At 35.1% G+C, this 22480-nt stretch overlaps 2 protein-coding genes across 2 annotated transcripts in view; both read right to left on the bottom strand.

Annotated features, from left to right (window-relative positions):
• Nucleotides 1–9423, bottom strand: part of LOC123551895 (glycerophosphocholine phosphodiesterase GPCPD1-like) — a 69549-nt gene extending 60126 nt beyond the window's left edge. Inside the window, exon 1 of the mRNA XM_053525070.1 lies at nt 9125–9423. Coding sequence (XP_053381045.1) covers nt 9125–9179 — 55 coding nt within the window. The 5' untranslated portion in view covers nt 9180–9423. The remainder of the gene's footprint in view (nt 1–9124) is intronic.
• Nucleotides 9424–9591: 168 nt separating this feature from the next.
• On the bottom strand, nt 9592–20541 carry LOC128548765 (uncharacterized). The gene is made up of 5 exons (XM_053524198.1): nt 20387–20541; nt 16128–16285; nt 12231–12398; nt 10922–11086; nt 9592–9610 (listed from the first exon to the last, which is right to left on the bottom strand). The coding sequence occupies exons 2-5, from the start codon at nt 16160–16162 to the stop codon at nt 9592–9594; spliced, it is 387 nt and encodes a 128-aa protein (XP_053380173.1). The 5' UTR covers nt 16163–16285; nt 20387–20541.
• Between the last annotated feature and the right edge of the window lie 1939 nt (nt 20542–22480).

Raw genomic sequence — 22480 nt, forward strand, 5'->3', positions numbered from 1 at the left:
GTTGGTAATTGATCTAGAAAAAGAAAAAATAAGTTTCAAATCTATATGCCTTTTAGAAATAGCTGTATGTACTTGCACGCAAAACTTTAACCAGAATTTGCTAAGTCCAAAAGGGGGCATAATTTGGCCAAAATGAAGGTCAGAGTTATGGGATATGCTGCTATCAACTAGTTTTATAACCCCTAAGACACATGTGAAGTTTCAAATCAATATCTGCATTAGTTTTGGAGATAATAACTTGCATGTAAAACTTTAACCAAAATTTTCTAAGTCTAAAAGGGGGCATAATTTGCTAAAAATACATGTCAGAGTAATGGGTCTTGACCCAGTGAGGTTGGTAATTGATCTAGAAAAAGAAAAAATAAGTTTCAAATCTATATGCCTTTTAGAAATAGCTGTATGTACTTGCACGCAAAACTTTAACCAGAATTTTCTAAGTCCAAAAGGGGGCATAATTTGGCCAAAATGAAAGTCAGAGTTATGGGACTTGCTGCTATCAACTAGTTTTATAACCCCGAAGACACATGTGAAGTATTCTTCGAATAGTCGAGCTAAAAATACAACCTCTATTGCATACACAAGGTTTTTCTTTGATTTGACCTAGTCACCTAGTTTATGATCCCAGATGGCCCATTTTCGAACTCTATTGCATACACAAGGTTTTTCTTTGATTTGACCAAATTTCATGAAGATCAGTTGAAAAATACAGCCTCTATCGCATACACAAACTAAATGTTGACAGACAGACAGACGCCGGACATCGAGCGATCAGAAAAACTCACCTGAGCAGGTGAGCTAAAAAAAAATACATACTTGTTATTTTTCAGTAAAATCATTTAAATTGTCTTTGAATATTCAAATGTATGACAATAAGCTAGTGACATAAATAATTTGTCACATTAATAACATGAAATATACATGTATATGCCATGCACAACAATGTCATACGGCATTCATGACATTCTTGACATCACATCTCTAAATGCATTCCGTGTCTTTCTTAACGGCATTGTAAGTTTTGAAATTTTGAAGATAATTTCTTCAGATTTTAAAGGTAAAACAAGAAGCTGCATTCAATAAACGCTTGATGCCCCCGGTGGCATCCTTGTCGATAGATTTTTTAAAACGAGGTCAAGGTCAAACTGAGGTCAGGTGATGTTTGAAGATGAGGAATGGTCACATGTTACATCTGTATTAGTATCAATTCATTCTTGTAAGCGGTATTGATGCTAGACGAAACGGTCCCATTTGGTTAACCAAGAGATGGCTCAAACAAAGCAACCCAAGTCCAAAACAAGGTCAAGGTCAAACTGAGGTCAGGTGATGTCTAACAAGAGCTGTCCGTAAGACAGCCAAGCTCGACTATTCGAAATATTGTCACAGAAGCAGGAAATTATTACCCAAAATGTTAAATATCAAAAGAGTTTAAGTTCGAAAGGGGACATAATTTGACCAAAATACATATCAAAGTTATGGGACTTGATGCTATCAACTAGTTTTATAACCCCGAAGAAACATGTTAGGTTTAAATTCAATATCTGCATTAGTTTTGGAGATAGTAACTTGCATGTAAACTTTAACCAGAATTTTCTAAGTCCAAAAGGGGGCATAATTTGTTCAAAATACATGTTAAGAGTTATGGAACTTGACCTAGTGAGGCTGGTAATTGACCTAGAAAAGGAATAAATAAGATTCAAAGCTATATGCCTTTTGGTAATAGCTGTATGTACTAGCACGCAAAACTTTAACCAGAATTTTCTAAGTCCAAAAGGGGGCATAATTTGCCCAAAATACATGTCAGAGTTATGGACTTGATTCTATCAACTAGTTTTATAACCCCGAAGACACATGTGAAGTTTCAATTTAATATCTATATTAGTTTTGGAGATAGTAACTTGCATGTAAAACTTTAACCAGGATTTTATAAGTCCAAAAGGGGGCATAATTTGCCCAAAATACATGTCAGAGTTATGGGACTTGTCCCAGTGAGGTAGGTAATTGATCTAGAAAAAGAAAAAATAAGTTTCAAATCTATATGCCTTTTAGTAATAGCTGTATGTACTTGCACGCAAAACTTTAACCAGAATTTTCTAAGTCCAAAAGGGGGCATAATTTGGCCAAAATGAAGGTCAGAGTTATGGGACTTGGTGCTATCAACTAGTTTTATAACCCCGAAAACACATGTAAAGTTTCAATTCAATATCTGCATTAGTTTTGGAGATAGTAACTTGCATGTAAAACTTTAACCAGGATTTTCTAAGTCCAAAAGGGGGCATAATTTGCTCAAAATACATGTCAGAGTTATGGGACTTGACCCAGTGAGGTAGGTAATTGATCTAGAAAAAGAAAAAATAAGTTTCAAATCTATATGCCTTTTAGTAATAGCTGTATGTACTTGCACGCAAAACTTTAACCAAAATTTTCTAAGTCCAAAAGGGGGCATAATTTGGCCAAAATGAAGGTCAGAGTTATGGGACTTGGTGCTATCAAATAGTTTTATAACCCCAAAGACACATGTGAAGTTTCAATTCAATATCTGCATTAGTTTTGGAGATAGTAACTTGAATGTAAAACTTTAACCAAAATTTTCTAAGTCCAAAAGGGGGCATAATTTGCTCAAAATACATGTTAGAGTTATGGAACTTGACCCAGTGAGGTTGGTAATTGTCCTAGAAAAAGAATAAATAAGTTTCAAAGCTATATGCCTTTAAATGATAGCTGTATGTACTTGCATGCAAAAACTTAACCAAGGTGTGACGCCGACGCCGACGCCGACGCCGACGCCAGGGTGAGTAGAATAGCTAGACTATTCTTCGAATAGTCGAGCTAAAAATGAGGAATGGTCACAGGTTACATCTGTATTAGTATCAAGTCATTCTAGTAAGGGGTATTGATGCTAGACGAAACGGTCCCATTTGGTTAACCTCATACGGACGGACGAATGCCCATACGATTCGTGTATTAGGTGGTCATTTTATTGTTTGAAAACAATAGAATGACCACTTAAGGAACAAAAGAATTAAGTGTTTACGAAATAAATAAAAAGTATTTCTACTGTCCCTGGCCACATTCCTACCCCTAAGGTCCAATTGTTGCTCGACGGACGGAAAAACTGACGGGACAACCTATATGCCTCCCGCCAGAAGATGCCGGGGCAAAAAAATTTTTTTTCATGAATATTTGTAAATCTAAATTGTGAATTTCATAACTTTAGACTACAATTCTGTCCAAATGTAAAAATTATATAATACAGGGATACAAACAACTTAACGCTAAGGGCCCCATTACAAGATGGAGATAACAAACACTGTTTAACTGCAAAATTATTAACTCACAAAACGGAATTTATCAAAAACACATTACATGACGCATTAATTACATCACAAAATCAAAGTCTACACAGATGATATGCTACTGAACTGGATATAGTAAAGGTGAGAGACATTGTATTCATGTAGTTTAAATCAGCCCAAAATCCAGTGTGTATAGCCTTAACGAAGATGACACTGATAAAAAAAGTTGTAACAATATATCAAAGCTTAACCCGACTGATATATACACAAAAATAAATCAAACAAGACCCCAAGCAGGGCAATATCCCCAAAGGATTACATCTAGGATGGGACAAAAATTTAAAGAACTGACTGTTGTACCCCAAAGGAGTGGAACAAAAAAAGGGAAAAACTTCAAAAAAAGGGGCCTAAAAGGGCCCCTGTATCGCTCACCTGCCCTACTGACCTAAAGATCACAAGATATTCATTAAGATATGGTCTAAATTGGCCTCAAAAGGGTTTTTTAACTAACTTTTCCTTTATTTGACCTGGTGACCTATTTTTTTGACCCCATATGACCCAGTTTCAAATTTTGACCTAAATATCATCAAGTTTAACTTTCAGACCAATTTTCATGAAATACGCAAAATTGGCCTCTAGGTGCTAACTAGTTTTTTCCTTTGATTTAAACCCGGTGAACTAGTTTTTGACCCCACATACCCGATCGTACTTACCAAAGATCACAAGATTAACTTTCGACTAAGTTTCATGAAAATACGTCATAAATGTGGCCTCTAGACATTTAACAAATTTTACCTTTGATTTACCCTACCTATTTTTTGACCCAACCTGCCCAGTTTTAAAAACTTAACTATAGATCATCAAGATTAACATTCTACCAATTTCTTTAGACACGGTCATAAATTGGCCTCTAGAGTGTTAACTATTTTTCCTTTGATTTGACCTTGCCTATTTTTTAAAACCCTACAGACCCAATTAAAACTGATTTGAGACATCATGAGTAACTTCGACCAATTTTTCATGAAGAAACAGTCATAAATGGGGCTTTAACAGGTAAAACAAGCTTTTCCTTTGATTTGACCTGTGACCTATTTTTTTGCCCCCAATGCCCAATAAAAACTCACCCAAGATTTTATTAAGGTAACATTCCCAAATTTCATTAAGGGGGGGCCCAAATTGTGACCCTAATGTTAACAAGTTTTTTTCCTTGTTTGACCTGGTGCCCCTATTTTTTTTGACCCCCCAATCCCAATATCGACCCAAATTTTATTGGGGGTAACATTCTAAACCTGTTTCTTTAAGATTGGGCCAAAATTGTGACCTCTGAGTTTTAAAAAACTTTTCCTTTGATTTAAACTGGGACCTAGTTTTTGACCCCAGATGCCCCCAATATCGACTCATGCAAGATTTTATTGAGGTCACTTCTGACTAAGTTTCATTAATTTTGGGGCCAAAATTGTGATTTTTCAAGTGTTAACAAGTTTTTCCTTTTGATTTGACCTGGTGCCCCTAGTTTTTGACCCCAGATGACCCAATATCGAGCTCCCCAAAGTTTTTTTGAGGGTAAATTCTGACCAATTTTCATTAAGTTTAGGCCAAAATTGTGACCTCTAAGTGTAACAGTAAATTTTTGACCGGACGACGACAGACACGACCGATGCACGGGGCGTCACAAAAGCTCACCGTGACACTTCGTGCTCAGTGACAAAAACAAATCTAAGTCCACAAAAAAATATTCAAAGTCCACAAAAAAAAAATCCTATAGGTACGGGTATTAAAAAAAACCCTAAAAATTAGAGTACCATCCATTTGTCCACAGAAAATACTGGGGTTTTTCCCTACCCCAATAAAAAAAATTTTCAAAAAACTTTTTAAAGTAACTAAAAGGAAAAATTTAAAAAAAATTTTTGGTAAGTGAACAAACAAGGGGGCCCAAAAAGGGCCCCTTTTTCGCTCACCTTTTATCTTTTGCACTTCGGGACAGGAAGGTAAAAAAATCATAATCAAGATCAAAAAAAGAATCTGAGTAAATATATTGAAATTTTTTTAAAGGACAGATAGTCAAAATACACCTAAAAATTGAGTACCTCCATGTTTTACCACAAAAAGGGGTCTCGGTTTTTCCCAACATAAAATAATAAAGAAGTTACTAAATAAGTATTTATAGTAACATAAAATAAAGAACCCCCGGGCGGGTCAATTTGACAGGGGGGTCAGGATTTAAAAATTTTTTTTGTAGGGGTCCCTGGGCAATGCTACATTCAAATACAAAGCTCTTCGGGTTTTATTTTAGAAAATTTAAAAGATTTTTCTATGACAATCAAGTAACCCCAGGGGGGCGGGGTCAATTTCCCCCGGGGGGCATGATTTGAACAAATTTTAGAAGTCACTAAAAAGGCTACAGTCAAATATCAAAACCTAGCCTTTCGGGTTTTATTTTTAGAAATTTTTGTTAAGAATTTTCCTATTAAAATAAGTGCCCCCAAATTTTTAAAAACCCCCCGGGGGAATGTTTTGAACAAATTTTGAAAGGGCCCCTAGCATGCACAAGTGAAATATCTTAACTCAGGCCCTTCGGGTTTTTTTTAGAAATATTTTGAAGTTTTTTTCCTATTAAAATTAAGTGACCCCTGGGAGGGTAAATTTTTTGCCCCCTGGGTCATGATTTGAACAAATTTTTGTAGAGCACTGGCAATGCTACAGGGAAAATTCTAAGCACGAGCCCCTCTGGTTTATTTTTAGAAATTTTTTTAAAATTTTTCCTTTAAATAAATCAAGTCCCCCGGGGCGGGGTAAATTTTTACCCCGGGGTCATATTTAAACATTTTAGTAAGGCCCACTAGCAATGCTACATTCAAATACAAGCTCAGGCTTCTTTTTTTGAGAAGAAGATTTTTTAAGATTTTCCTATGAAAATCATGACCCCTGGAGCGGGGTCAATTTTGACCCCGGGGGTAAAAGATTTGAACAAATTTTGAAAGGGGCTCAGCAATGCTACAGTGATAATCTAAGCTCTGGGGCCTTCTGGTTTATTCTTAGAAAATTTTTGAAGATTTTCCTATGTAAAATCAAGTGACCCCGGGAGCGGGTCAATTTTGACCCCGGGGTAAAGATTTAAAAAATTTTGAAAGGTCCCACTAGGAAATCTACATGTATATACTAAGCCTAGGCCTTCGGTATTTTTTTTAAAAAATTTGAAAAATTTTCCTATGAAAAATAAAGTGCCCCCGGGCAAGGTCAATTTTTGCCCCCGGGGGGGCAGATTTGAAAAAATTTTTGTAAGGTCTACGGGCAATGCACATGTGACATACTAAGCTCTGGGCCCCTTCGGGTTTTTATTTAAAAAAAAATTTTAATTTTCCTATGTAAAATCAATACCCCGGGCGGGGTAAATTTTTGCCCCCGGGGGTCATGATTGAAAAACTTGAAGGGGCCACTGGGCATGCTTCACCCCAAAATTCTAAGTTCTAGGCTTCTGGTTTTTGAGAAGAAGTTTTTTAAAATTTTCCCATGTAAAATAAATGACCCCTGGGGGGGGGTCAATTTTGCCCCCGGGGTCATGATTTAACAAATTGGTAGAGCAATGCTTCCTCCAAATCTAAGATCTAGGGCTTCGGTTTTTGGGGAGAAGATTTTTTAAAGTTTTTCCTTCGGTTGCCATCAACCAGATTTCTGCATGGAATTAAAACTTTGAAAATTTTTTGAAAGGGGGCCCCCCAAGGACATTCCGTGAATTTTGGTGAAATTTCGCCCAATTTTTTTCAAGAAAAGTTTTTTTTTACAAATTTTTGACGCAACGACGACAAAAGGGGTCACAAAGTTTCACCTTATCATTTTTCGTGCGGGGTGGCTAAAAAGATCGCCAAAAAAAAACAAGAGCACTGAAAAGCAGAGCATTAACACAAAGAAATCATATATGACCTTTGACCCTTAAGTTGACCTTTGAACTTGAAGCAAGTCTTTCCGTTACATGCCCTGCACATTTCGGGTGGGTGAACTTTCTCCCAATTTTCTTGAAACCCTTTCCACGTTCAAGATTTCAGAGGGGAAAACGAAACAAACTGATATGACCTTTGCCCCCTAAGTGTGACCTTGACCTTGAAGCGATCATCTGGAACAGCCCTGCCATTGCTTGTTTTGGAAAACATTTTGTTAAAGTTGCTTTGAAACCCCAAAGGGGGTTCAAGATTACAGACGGACACGAAACAAACTGATATGACCTTTGACCCAAAGTGTGCCCTTTGACCTTGAAGAAAGACTTTTCCAAAACTGTCTCGCACGTTGTCTCGGTGTGGTGAACTTTGTTCAATTTCCTTAAAAATTTTTAAAAGGGGTTTAAAGAGAAAAAGTGGACAGAAATTGCTAAGGGACAGACGGACGGACGTTTCCTACAAGGGACCTTTTTTGGGTATTCTTTTTTTAAACAAAGCTGTCCGTAAACACCCAAGCTCGACTTTTTCGAAAATTGTCACAGAACGGGAAATTATTCCCAAATGTTAAATATAAAAGTTTTTTAATTCGAAAGCGGACAAAATTGACCAAAAGCATATCAAGTTATGGGACTTGATCTATAAACTATTTTAAAACCCCCAAAGCCTGTGAAGTTTCAATTTAATATTTTAGTAGTTTTGGAGAAGAAATTTTTCAGTAAAACTTTAAACCAGGATTTTCAAGCCCAAAAAGGGGGGGGCAAAAATTTGCCCAAAATCTTTTCAAGTTTATGGCATTTGGGACCCGTGATGTAGGTAATTGACAGAAAAAAAAAAAAAAAATTTTCCAATTTTTATGCCTTTGAAATAAGGTTTGTAGGACTTGCAGCAAAATTTTAAACAAGAATTTTCTAAGCCCCCAAAAGGGGGGCAAAATTTGCCCAAAATACATCAGAGTTTGGACTTGACCCAGTGAGGTTGGTAATTGATCTAGAAAAAAAAAAAAATAATTTTCAAATCTATATCCCTTTTTTAGTAAAGCTGTATGTATTCACGCAAAATTTACCCAATTTTTCTAAGTCCAAAAGGGGGCATAATTTGGCCAAAATAAAGGAAAGGTTATGGACTTGGTGCATCAACTAGTTTTATAACCCCGAAACACATGTAAGTTTCAATTAAATTCTGCATTAGTTTTTGGAGATAGTAACTTGCATGAAAACTTAACCAAATTTTTTCTAAGTCAAAAGGGGGGCATAATTTGCTAAAAAACATTTTTAGAGTTAGAATTTGACCCTGAGGTTGGTAATTGACCAGAAAAAGAATAAATAATTCAAAGCTAAATCCCTTTAAATAACGTATGTATTTGCAGAAAAAATTTAAACCAAGGTGACCCGACGCCGGGGTAGTAAATAGCTAGACTTTTCCCTTCCGAATAGAAGCTAAAAAGTACCCAATATGCTACAAAAAGTCCCCTAATAAACACTACGTTTGAATAAAAAAACCGTCCCCTATTGTTCTTTTGTTCTCTATACCCAACAAATGTTCATTCGTTGGTTCGGACAGACAGACGGACAGACGGACACCAGCGTCATAACACGTCCCTTCAGGCATATAACAAAGCTGTAAATGCTGACTGAAAAATTTTACAATATCAAATTGCAAACAAAACTTTAAAGCGACGATATAATCACCAATGTCAGATAGCTAACAAGAAAATTTTCTGCGACTGATATTACAAAAAACAAATACCGTAGCTAATAAAGTGTTTTTCTCTTAATGAATCATCACAAAATGAAACATTTTTTGACATAAGATATTCACTCTATAGTAAATGTAACCAATACTTTTTGACCTTTTCAAATCATTTTTCAATATGTGATCTAGCAATTATGAAGATCTTACCGAAATTCCCAAACACATCTGGTTCCTGAGTGATACTTGCAGCCAGATTTGCCATAGCCACTGAAATTGAAAATTGTGTACCTTCTAGAAATGATGACACAAATGTAAACCTGAATATTAAACTACTTTTGATTTAAAACACATGAAATCCCACCAAAGCCCGTCCTGAAGTTCGGCACTGAACTGTAATATGAAATTTTATCATTATGTCTTTACTCTTTAAGACCATCTTAAATAAATTATTGCATGTCAGGGAAAAATTCATACAAAAAGTTGCAGAAAAAAGGAAAAAAAACACACACTGACCTAGAAAAGTCCCTTTTTTGTAAAATCTGAACTTTTTTCCATCTTTTTTTTATTTTCATTAAAAAATGTACAAGGGGCCCGCTTTCTGGGGAGCCAACTCAGCTCTGCCAAGGGGTGTAAAGACACAAACTTAACATACAATTTCAAAAAAAATACTGGTTTCAACCATCTAAGGTAACACTGCACAGAATACATTCACTATCTCTTATCATACAAAAAGCTTGACATGAACAATTTATTTAAGATGACCTTTTATTTATAGTGTTGTCAAAATTTTGAAATGCGTCACCCGTATGTTGAATTCTTTTCTGAAAACCTTTATTACAACATACTTACCACATGATCAGCATATTCTTCTGTTAAACTTACCTGTTAGAAAAAACTTCAATTAATTTTTTTGTTTTATTTTGTCCAGTATGTTGCCTACAAAATTAAAATTGAAAATTTTAATGATTAAAATTTTTTTATGTGCGTTATGGCTTCAACTACCACGGGAACAGTACTCAAGCATTGCTTGAAAAAAAATTTTTTACACGGCAAAAGTCCCCCCAAAAATTTTGCAAGGCTTCTTTTCCCTTTGAAATTGTTGCGAAGTATTTTTTTCCCCCGAGAAAACAAAACTTTTCCTTTCCTAAATGTCCAAAACAAAATTATCAAATTAGGAACCATTGCCAAGATTGATGCAGATCCATCACGCAGTTCTTGAAAAAAAGCTGTTTAAAGGTATTTCTGTTTTAAGCTCTACACTCAAAAGCCCTTTTGGCCACCCATTTGAAAAAAAGCGAAAAACCCCTTTAAGATGCTAAAAACCAAAATCTGATGAGGTCCATCGACATTTCTAAGGTTTTTGAATGGTTTCTATTTTTAGCCTAGCCAATCCTAAAAGGAATCAAGCGGAACATTTAATAAATTTGAGAGAGGGAAAACTACCAGGGGGCCACAGACAATTTTTTTGGTGTAACTGCAAGCATTCGGGGATGTTTAGAAACTTGTGGGCAATGTCTGCCCAACATTGGAAATTGACACACCCCATCCACCTATATTAGTAGTCAAACCTAAACCTATGGTTCAGGTGAGCTAAAAACATCAGTGTGAACTCTGAATACAATGAATAACCACCTTTCAGGGTTATTAAATTAAAAGAGACTCTTGGCTGAGCTTTTCATCACTGACTCACCACAGCCCCCGCTCGTGGGGTTTTTAAACCTGCCCAGGGTAAAAAAAATTTTTTTATAGGAAGCCCATCCAGCTACCTTATGGAAGGTCAATTATTCTTTCCAGGTGCTAGTCCCTGTCTGAAACAATGCCTGGAGGGTCAACTGGGGGTTTTTTCCTCCTAAAAAAACTGTGAAGTCACCATATGACCCCCCCAAAATTGGAAAAAAAATAAAAACAACAACAACCAAAAAATTTAAAAACCTCTAGGGAAACAATTTTTAATAGTTCATACCATTTTTGAGTAGCATCTAACAGCTTAATCCTATTATTTACCTTTTTTGGGCTAAACAGCGTGGCTTAATATGCCCCTCCCAAAACTTCACTAGTACAATACGTCCAGAGTCATCCTCGCTATCTGACTGAGTAATTCGACAGATGAAATAGCGGTAGTAGTGGCTGTCATACCCGTCTAAAAATACAGTCTTTGACCAGATGTCTCTGAAACACAATAATGAGTAAGGCAATCAATATGCATTGAGGAAAACTCCTTACAAAGCCATTCACAGAAAAACAGTTACTGTATTCTTTTGTATTACCTATGGTAATTATAAGATCTCATAAGAAATTTAAAAAACAAGCATCAGTAACAAAGGACAGTGTCACAATCTAGGTCAAGACAAGGTTTTTAAACTAAAAAAGTAATTGAATTGACTAGCATATACACAGTACTTGATTTTTTAAAATTTTGACCACAGTTTCTACAGTCTAAAACAATTATTTGCAATGTTTTTAAAACTTTGAAAAAAAGATTTTGTAGAAGATGATGAAGAACTCCTTAAACCCGAAAGCCCTAAATTGCCAACATGTCATCTTAATTCAGGAAGGGCCTAAATTTTCCACATGTCATCTTGTAGGGTGATTTATTAACCATATTTTCAGAATTATTTTCAGAACTCATGTACAGAAAAATGGGCAGCAATCTTTAAAAAGAATGAAAACATTCATCTCCAGGGGGCCCAAAAAAAAAAATATTTTTGGAACGCGAAGTAGCATTCTACTTCCCCCATTAAATTTGAGAGTGAATTTAGCCCATACAAACTGATTTCAATGAAAATTCAAAATAATAAAATAAACAAGCATTTCCTTTTTAATAAAAAGAATATGCCTCATTAGGCAAACGCCCTATGAGCCGTGCCAGAAAAACCAAAATTTTGGCTTTGCGACCAGCATGGGTCCAACCGCCTGCGAAACCGCGCAAGCTGTTTGCTAACGGTTTTTCAATTGCATAGGGTTAAAAGCGAACAGCATGGGTCCGACCCGATCGCAATCGCAGGCTGGTCTGGATCCATGCTGGTCCAAAGCCCTATTTTGGTTTTCCCCCCTGGCACGGCTCAATATATTTTCAAACCCTTTAAAAATGGGAAACATTCCTGTACAAAATTTTTCTCCCTTTACATCTTTAAAAAGACCCCCCCCGTCCTTCAAAGTAACACTGATCCAAATTTTCCAAAATGAACAAGAACATTTCCCAAATTTATTTACAACGACAATTCAATGAAATTTAAAGGTGAAGCTTTCCGTACTGAACTGCTATTTTGTTGGTTGTGCTTCTGAATATTTTCTTCTCAAAACAAACGCTCACCCATCTTCTGAACATTCCTCAAACCACTCTGTAAAATCTTTATCTGATGGAACATGTTTCTTTGTTTCTCTTCTCATGGTAACTGCATGGTGCGGGTCCCACTGTCCAAGTTTCGGAGAATCTCCCACAATGCATACTGTCTCTCCAGGTCTTGTCTTGGCACGCACCCTAGAATATTGGACAACAAGAGCTGTCGGAGGACAGCAACGCTCGACTATTCAACAGCCTTGTCGAATGAGTAAAGAAAAACCCAAAAATGGGCAAATTTTTTAAACAAGAGCGTCTCCCTAGGATGACAAATCCCCGATGGCACTTGAAGAATATTATGGGCCCTGTAGATTTTGGCCTTTGACCTACGAGCGGGGGCTTGCGCCACACGTCCTTACGTGTCAACATTCAGCTAGATATTTAAAAACCGCAAATGACAAGATATGGCCAGACACCCCTCAATGCACTATCTGAAAAATACCTTTAACTCAAGTGTGACCTTACCTTTTGGGTACGGACGGGTCTTGCGTGTGACAAGTCATTACTGTGGTAAAAACCGTTCTTTCCCAACATTTGAAATCCATCCCAGACAAAGATAGGGGCCCGGGCAAGCCCACATGCACTATCCTTTAATGTCTAAGTGTGACTGACCTTTGAGCTATGGGCCTGGGTCTTGCGCGCAAAAACGTCGCTACTGTGGGACACATTCTGCCCAATTATTTTGAAAACCCTCAATCGAAAAAAAGAATGGGCCGGCCCGCCCATCAATGCACTATCCTTTAACATCTAAGTTGACCTGACCTTTGAGCACGGGCCTGGGGCTTTGGGGCGACAAGTCTCTTACTGTGGGAACCCTTTATGCCCAAATTATTTGAAAATCCATCCCCTCCATGACAAAGATATGGACCGGGCACGCCCCTCAAAGCCATCCTTTATTTTAAGTGTGACCTTGACCTTTAGCAAAGGACCTGGGGCTTGCCGCACACTCGTCTTACTGTGGGGACACATTCATGCCCAAATTATTTGAAAATCCACCATCATGACAAAGATATGGACCGGACACAAAAATTGCGGCAGACTGACAGACCGACGACAGACCGACAAAGACTGACAGACCGACAGATGGGGTTTAAAACATATCCCCCTTCGGGGGGAAAAAACAAAATAGGGAGGAACCGCATAGCTTTCAGCCATGACAGTGGCAATTTTGAAGTTTCAATCCATTCCCTTATTGGGACTGAGATACCCCCTTACATATAAGAATTTAACCCAAAAAGGGCAAATTTTGTAAAATCAATTATTATTGACCCCTTTTCACTGCATGCAATCATACAAATTTTCAAGTGTGTGAAGTTTCAATCTTTTTCCCATTAGGTACTGAATACCACCTTACATACAAAAAAATTAACCAAAATTTCACGTTTAAAAAGGGGGATAATTTTGTAAGTAAGGAAAATAAAGTTAGGACCGCTTTGTGCTGTCAGATTATGACAGTAACAAGTGTGAAGTTTCAATCCTTCTAATTAGTGAGTACTGAATACCCGCTTACATACAAAACCTTTAAACCCAAAAAATTTTTAAGTCAAAAAAAGGGGCATAATTTTAAAAAAAACAAAATAGAGGTAATTACCTGTCAATATAAGTCAGTTTATCACAGTGAAAAGTGTGTGAAGTTTTTAATCCATTCCCCCAATGGGTTCTGAATACCAGCTTTCATACAAAACGTAACCAAACGGGGCGCGGGGCGGACCCACGCATGGGGGATCCAAAACTCTACATTCATGAATAGTCAGCTAAAAAAAACAACAAAGCTGCCGAAAAACACCAAGCTCGACTATTCAAATATTTTCCCAGAAACAGGAAAAAATTTCCCAAAAAGTTAAATACAAAAAAGTTTTTTGGTTCAAAAGGGTTAAAATTTTACCAAAACAATCATTAAGACTTGCGCATCAACTATTTTAACCCCAAAGGCACATTGAAGCTTTAATTCAAAATCTCATTGTTTTTGGGGATAGAAACCGCATGTAAAAATTTAACCAAATTTTTAAAGTCCCCAAAAGGGGGGTATTTGCCCCCAAAAAACAGCCAAGTTATGGGGCTTGACCCAGTAGGTTTTTAATTTTCAGAAAAAGAAAAAATAAGTTTCAAAATATATGCCTTTTAGTAACTGCTGTATGTACTTGCACGCAAAACTTTAACCCAGGATTTTCTAAGTCCAAAAAGGGGAATAATTTGCTCAAAATACATGTAAGAGTTATGGACTTGATCCAGTGAGGTTAGTAATTGATCAGAAAAAGAAAAAATAAGTTTCAAAATCTATATGCCTTTTAGTAATAGCTATATGTACTTGCATGCAAAACTTTAACCAGAATTTGCTAAGTCCAAAAGGGGGCATAATTTGGCAAAAATGAAAGTCAGAGTTATGGGACTTGATGCTATCAACTAGTTTATAACCCCGAAGACACGTGTGAAGTTTCAAATCAATATCTGCATTAGTTTTTGGAGATAGTAACTTGCATGTAAAACTTTAACCAAAATTTTCTAAGTCTAAAAGGGGGCATAATTTGCTCAAAATACATGTCAGAGTTATGGGACTTGATCCAGTGAGGTTGGTTATTGATCTAGAAAAAAGAAAAAATAAGTTTCAAATCTACATGCCTTTTAGAAATAGCTGTATGTACTTGCACGCAAAACTAACCAGAATTTTCTAAGTCCAAAAGGGGGCATAATTTGGCCAAAATGAAGGTCAGAGTTATGGGACTTGCTGCTATCAACTAGTTTTATAACCCCGAAGACACATGTGAAGTTTCAATTCAATATCTGCATTAGTTTTGGAGATAGTAACTTGCATGTAAAACTTTTACCAAAATTTTCTAAGTCCAAAAGGGGGCATAATTTGCTCAAAATACATGTCAGAGTTATGGGACTTGACCCAGAGAGGTTGGTAATTGACCTAGAAAAAGAAAAAATAAGTTTCAATGCTATATGCCTTTAATTGATGGCTGTATGTACTTGCATGCAAAAACTTAACCAAGGTGTGACGCCGACGCCGACGCCAGGGTGAGTAGAATAGCTAGACTATTCTTCGAATAGTCGAGCTAATAAAAACTATGTTTCTGGGACAGCACTAAATTCACGACAAAATGGTTAGAACATTTTCCAAAAGTGATCTTCATGTATCACATATTTAAGAAATAATGTATAGAAAAACCATGTTTTTATGTTATTAATACACAGAAAGAAGTTATACGTTCGCAGAATATTTTCACGAGGGCGTAGTAAGAGAAACAAAACAAGAGAATGATGTCAGAGGACAGCAATGCTCAACAATTCAACAGTCTTGTAAATTGAATGAATGAAAAAGTAAAAAAAGTGGCATCAGATCATCACAGTGGACAAGTTTGAAAAGTTTCAGTACAATCCCATTAGTGGGTACCAAGTTACCAGCTTACATGCATATATACAAAACTAACCAAAAATTTACTAAGTCGGTAAAGGGGCATAATTTTGTAAAGATGCAAGGTAGAGCTATGAACCCTGTGCAATGCATGTCAAATCATCACAGTGAACAAGTGTGTGAAGTTTCAATCCATTCCCATTAGTGGGTGCTGAGATACCAGCTTACATTGTACATACAAAAATGTAAAAATAAGCAAAACAGAGTAGTTATGGAATCTGTGAAATGTAGGTCAATTTACCACAGTGAATAATTGTGTGAAGTTTCAATCCATTCCTACAAGTGGTTTTTTGAGATACCAGCTTACATATAAAAACTTTTCCAAACTGGGATGCCTATATGGATGCATGGTTGAGTCCAATAGCTCTTCTTACTCTTCAAATAATCAAGCAAATAAAATTCCCTATTCAGTTTCAAAAGCCAATCTAAGTATATGTAGTCGTATTTCTTACCTAAACTTCACCTCACAAGACATTGACATCATCATCTTGATGACCTGTATTTATGACGTCTTTACTTTATGTCTAGATCTAGATCTCTGCTAGTTTCAATACGCTCTGCCACCAAATATATTCCTATCATAAACTGAGTCCCCAGTTATGAGCCATTTCTGTAAATTATTCAAAACTAATTGAAATTTCGTTAATTGGAAGGCGCATGGTTGGATACAGTGTGTAAATTTATTTTGTAAAAGTTGTGTACTTCTTTTTACACATTCCCAAAAAAATAGTTCTGCAGTGCAAATGAAACTAGAATAGATATGGTAAAAGATAAAAATAAATAAATAAATAAAATAAATGAATAAATAACGCATCTCAAACCTTATATTGTACAGGAGGCATTAAATGATACTAAATTCTTGTCCACTTTGAATGTTCATAATTATGTTTATTGAATATATACCTCCTCAGATAATCGAACCTTTAATTCAAGTATGCTAGTAAAAGCTTCTGAGGCCAGATTCTACTGAGCTTGTAGAGTGACCAGCCCAGATTCTACTGAGCTTGTAGAGTGACCAGCCCAGATTCTACTGAGCTTGTAGAGTGACCAGCTACTCACTGTGCTCTAAGAAAAAACAATATTACGAAATAGATCATTTTTCGCCACATATACATACTGTTTTGTTCAGAAGGTATTTTTAAAAATATTGCACTCTTTGGAAAATGCATGACATATCTACTTGGAAAATGCGTGATTTTATCATTGACATCGACCTAAAAGTGATTCTCCAAGACAGAAATGACGATAATTAGCGTTTTCTTACTGTCCGAAATTCCGGGTCATGCAACACACTAAAAACGTTCCTTTTACGTACCCTCTTTCGGGCCTCAGTGACGTGTTCAGTTTATTTTTAGATACAAACAAATTCGCGTTTTGTTAAATCAAAGAATTGCATGAACTTGATTCAGGTAACATTTCGTGGATCTTGCATTAAAAATGAAAGGAAGTGTCTAGCCGTCCGGTAACCGGACGCCTAGCCTGCATTCTAGGCAAATCCTCGGGAGATTTTCTAGCCGTCCGGTAATAGATTTCCGAATGAATAAATAATGATTTTATTTAGTTTTAATGTTATTTACTTAAGATATCGATAGTTATCTGCAAAGTTTTGAGTGAATACATATTGAAGATTTACAATAAATCACTGCATTAATCAGCCGATAAAACGGAAGTTTGCCGAAATCAATAATGGTGAGATCGCCGAGACGTCACTCATTAAAATCTGTTCATCTGATGGCTTTTATTTTCGGAATATTTAATTTTTAACAACTTTTTCACTGGATTTTCAAAATTAAAACAGTTTTGAAATAGATTCTACTTACAATTTTCATATTTAGTATTCAAATATTTTTTAATGAATAACTGTTTCAAATGACATTCCATAGCGGCAGTGTGATGTTCAAAACTTTTAGTAAAACAGTAGTTAAGCGTTTATAATTAATCCATTTTATTTCGAAATAATGTCAAAATTAATTAATGAATTGCTTGTTTTATAAGCTTTCTATTCTTCAAAACAAATATATTTTGTGTTTTAAGAATTAAAGTTTAGGCTGTTAGAAAAACATCACTTTTACAAAATAACATGGACGTTCGGCGAACAATGTTTTATCATTTCTAAAAATAGAATATACAAACACGATCTCATTCGTTTTATTGATTGAAAAATCAGATAAGTATTGATATCTTAATTAAATAACATTTAAAACTATATAAAATCATTACTAATTCATTAACAAATCAATTACCAGACGGCTAGAAAATCCCCTGAGGATTTGCTAGTCGTCCGGTAGCTAGACACTTCCAAAATGAAAATATGACAGCTGGAAAGGTTGTAAAATTGTCCGAATCTGGGTCATATATTAACCTTCTGGTATTAACGATGTCATTTTTGACAATTTTATATACAATATAAATAAATTATCAAAGGTCCAAAATTTTTCTGTCTTGCCGACTTAAAATAAAATTTATCTTAATTATCTTATGATCTAAAATTAGGTGGGACAGACATTAGTAATTCTCTTTTAAAGTGGTCTTGGCTACAGTATGTGTTACACGAGTGTGTTACAGCTCTCCGAAGATTGATAATTTTGTATAGAACATATTGCTAATTTACTGTACGGTAAATAACCTATTAATTTCCAAAACTGAGTAACTTAGACTAAGTTACTAAGTCAAAAAAACAACAAGTGAAGACTGTGTCACTGGGACAAGATGACGCAACGCAAATTTTCACTGAAAGCGGTAGCATCCTTCTGTATAAACTAAATCAGAGTCTAAATTAGAAGACACTGATAATATATTATGATGAATTAAGTGTCTAAAGCATTTTAATTCAATTTATACCAATATTTGCTTCTCAATTCCTTGTTTTGGCTTAATTCAAGCCCATTGTATTTATCTACCAACAAGGACCTTTATAACACCACAAATGCATTAAATTAAAAGAAACTGATTTATATCTTTCATTATCAAGCAAAATAAGCACAAAGAAGATGCAAGGAACATCTTAAATATAATGTAACAACGTTTTGCTAAAATTCACATTGTAATCGCATAGATTCTAATATTACAGGCCCCAATTTCACAAATAAACTTAACTAATTGCCTTCATAGTTAGGCTAAGTCTGTTATCTTAAAATCAATAACTTAGTTAAGTCTGTTATTTTAAAATCATGCTATTGCTTAAGTTGTTGTTATGTAATGTTGATTTGTTCTGTACCAATGTATTTGTAGCTAAATTGTACTATGGTTAGTAGTATTTGTCTTATTTTTATTATTTATTATTTCAAGCTATAATGGCTATAATGGGAAAGTTAGGTATTTGCTTAAGTATATTTCTTATTGCTATATTTTCGTTTCCTGTAAAATTCAGAGTTGTTGTGTATTGATCTATGAAATAGACATAATATTTTACGGTTCTGATACAGATGAAAAAGCTAACATTAAAAACACAGAAAGGGCAAAACAAGCATTTGAAATAACACACTTAGTTAAGTTTTTTTCGTGAAATTGGTGCCAGATCACTTAAAGCTGGGAAGAAGATTTTTATATCATTGCTCCAGCTTAAAGGCTTTGAGTTGAGAAAAAAAGAATAAACAAAATAAAACAGCAACAACAAAATCATTTTTAGAAAAAGTGAACAAAAATACATGAAGTACCAAATAACTTAATACATTATCTATGATAGACGTTTCAATATGTAATTTGTAAATGGCACTTGTGAAGAAACAACTAAGACTTATTTTATTTTTATTTTTCAACAAGTGCATATCAGAATTATCGTCTCAATTTTATGAAAAGGCTTTATTATTTCCTTCATTTGCATGCAAACAACTGCTGATTAAAATACTAAGATCTCATAACTATCTTCTCGATCCTGCAGAAAAGATGTTTTAAGTAATCAGAAACTGATCGAAATTTGATCAATAAAACTTTTCTTCAACCTTTTATCAATAATTAATCTCATTATAAGATGAAATATACCGACAAACAAACATTTAAGATAGTTGGGGAGTAGACCACGCAATTCTCACGGTGTGTGAAAATGTTTAATTAACCAATACATTCTGACTGTAAAAATTGTGACACCTCTGCTCGAGTTTACCAGAAGAAACGAAGTATAAATTAATACACAGGGACCAGGTGTCATGCTCGAGCGATCGAGTTATCGATGCTCGACCCAGCCATGGTAATTTCACATAGAAAATAGAAGGAAATCGGCGGGGACCATATCAATTGCTCGAGCGAGCCCGGGTGCTCGAGTCATCGATGCTCGAGCGAGCGGTGTTTCACTGTACTAAACTTATTAAGAGAGACTATTGTAACTTATGTCAAATGAGGTCCCACATAATAATACGCAAATGAAAACAGAATTCGACCAACATTAGTATAGTAATAACATAGTTCCATTTTCAAGATATACCTTTACTTGTTTTAATGCGCACATTTTGTTTGTTGGCATATAACATTCAAAATTTACGTATAGAAACAAGCAAAGGTACCCTCAACATGGTATTATGTAATTACTATACTGATGTTGATTGGATTCTGTTTTAATATTATGAACATGGACGTTCAACAAAACTATTTTGGACAAGGTTGGTTTGGTTTTATTCTATGCTTCGAAGCTGTTTAAATTGCAACTGAGAACACTGGTTCACTTTTTTGTATACGATGTAAAGAAGAACTGAAGAAAATAAATTACGAAACTTACACGTGGAACGTTTCAACTGGTTCTAATCCTTTAACTTGTGTTGTTCACCGATCTAAAGTATCCTTAAATCAAATAGAGAGGTCAATTTCTCTGAATATATCCCTTAATATTAATACCCTACGACCACTTGTTTAAATTTAACCGAGGGAAAGTAATAATTATTAGAGACACTTGAATGCAGTTTCACACCTACTTAAAGATATCATTGTATAGTTGACTTTTGAGGTGTAAAGATAAAGGCAGATAACGTGATCACACAGTACTTTACATAAAACAGGAGCAGTAGAGTAGATTGCACATGGACTATTTTTTTTTTTTTTTGCTAATTATGCAGACAAATGTTTATTTATCTATTTAGTTCATTTACATCTCATCAACAAAATACAAATATATAGTACATAAAACATATATAAAATACATGTGTTGCCACTCACACATTTGAGTTATAAGAGATAGTTCACTTCTAATTTTAACCCAAATATTCTAACATGCTGTACGAAGGCATAGATACCCAGAAGCCAAATACAGTATAAAGATGATTAAAGTTTACCAAATAGCTGTCCGGAAAACAGTGGGCTCGATTCTTCTCAGTGCTTGCATGACTCTGAATTAGAATTTTGCCAGTAAAACTTTATAAAACTGTAACCAAAAAAAAATCCAAGTTAAAAAGAAACAAATAAGAAAAGAATAAGGACATTGTACTGGGAGTACCGTTTTCCATTAAAAGGTTTCGAGGCACTTTTTTTACAGAAAAAAAATGCTTCCTCGGAATTGTCTAAAACTCGGAAAATTATGCCGAGAATTTCTTGAGTTCTTGAGAGTAAAACGGAACAGCATCCCAGTGTATTTTTGTGTGTTTTGTTCGTTTTTCCCCTTTTTTTAAAAAAAATGGAGGACTGTGTCGTTAAATCATAATGGGAAATTAATTAACAGCAACAACTACAGTCACAGTAACACGAGTTTATTATCAGCCTCATCGTCGGTATCAATACTGGTGTGGTAGCCACATATGATAACTCAGCCTGATCAGTTCCTTTGCTTTGACTGTTGTTGTTGTTGTTTTTGTTTGTTTTTTGTTTTTTTGTTTTTTGTTGTTTTTTTTTTTTGCTTATTTTCGTCACCGACTGATTCAAATGTATGTTTCAACGTTTGCGCGATTGTAAGCAATTATTGTCAGAAAACGCAGTAAGCACTAATAGTTTATTAATCTATTTCATCATAAATACCTGTATTTCCATTCAGCTGCCAAATACAAAGTATTGCTATTTATCTGTGCATGCTCGCCAAGCGTGTTTGACCCGAATATTTACAATCTTATCAACGCGTGACTTACATACTAAGTAGGTAATAACGCACATTGTCCTATTTCTAATTTTGCGTGCTTATTTTTTTCAAAAAGGTCTCCCGTCACGATTCGGTTACCATTTTGAATACTTATTTAAAAATTTCAAACATATTTCATGATCACTCAACCACATTAGAAAACATCTAATATACTTTTGTTGGCTACATATTTTGTCCGCTACTGGAGAAGTACTAAATACTAGTAATTTGTCTACAGGAAAACAACCAAACATGCGACAACTTACCGACTCATTGTTTTTGTTGTTGTTGTTTATATAATTAGTCCAATCTATAGAATATCGTTTGGAAGTTTTAACGAAGCCAAGCAAAATATGTAAATATGTACCAGAAATCAAGTTGAAAGTGAATACCATTTCTTACTTTGTTGTCCGTCTTATGCACATTTACGCCAAAAATTTATCAATTTATCTTGGGCATCTGTTACCAAATTTACAAATGTTATGCCTAGTTCAAATGTGAGAACCATTAGAAATCTTGCAAAATATGTGTATAGTGCAATGAAAATTAGGAAGGAAAAACTTACAGTTATTGCTGTTTCTTAGAAATGTGTAATATTTATAATGTGTATTGGAATTGTTTGTTTATTGTATGTTCAACCTCTTGGCCATATTTATTTATTTAATGTGTTTGTAAATGGTCAAATGCATTGTATTAATGCTGATTTGCCAATAAACTGAAACTGAAACTGGTATTGCCCGTTTCGACATTTTCGTTTTGTCCAGTGCGACA

The sequence above is a fragment of the Mercenaria mercenaria genome, chromosome 15, assembly GCF_021730395.1.
Source record: "Mercenaria mercenaria strain notata chromosome 15, MADL_Memer_1, whole genome shotgun sequence".
NCBI lineage: Eukaryota > Metazoa > Mollusca > Bivalvia > Venerida > Veneridae > Mercenaria > Mercenaria mercenaria.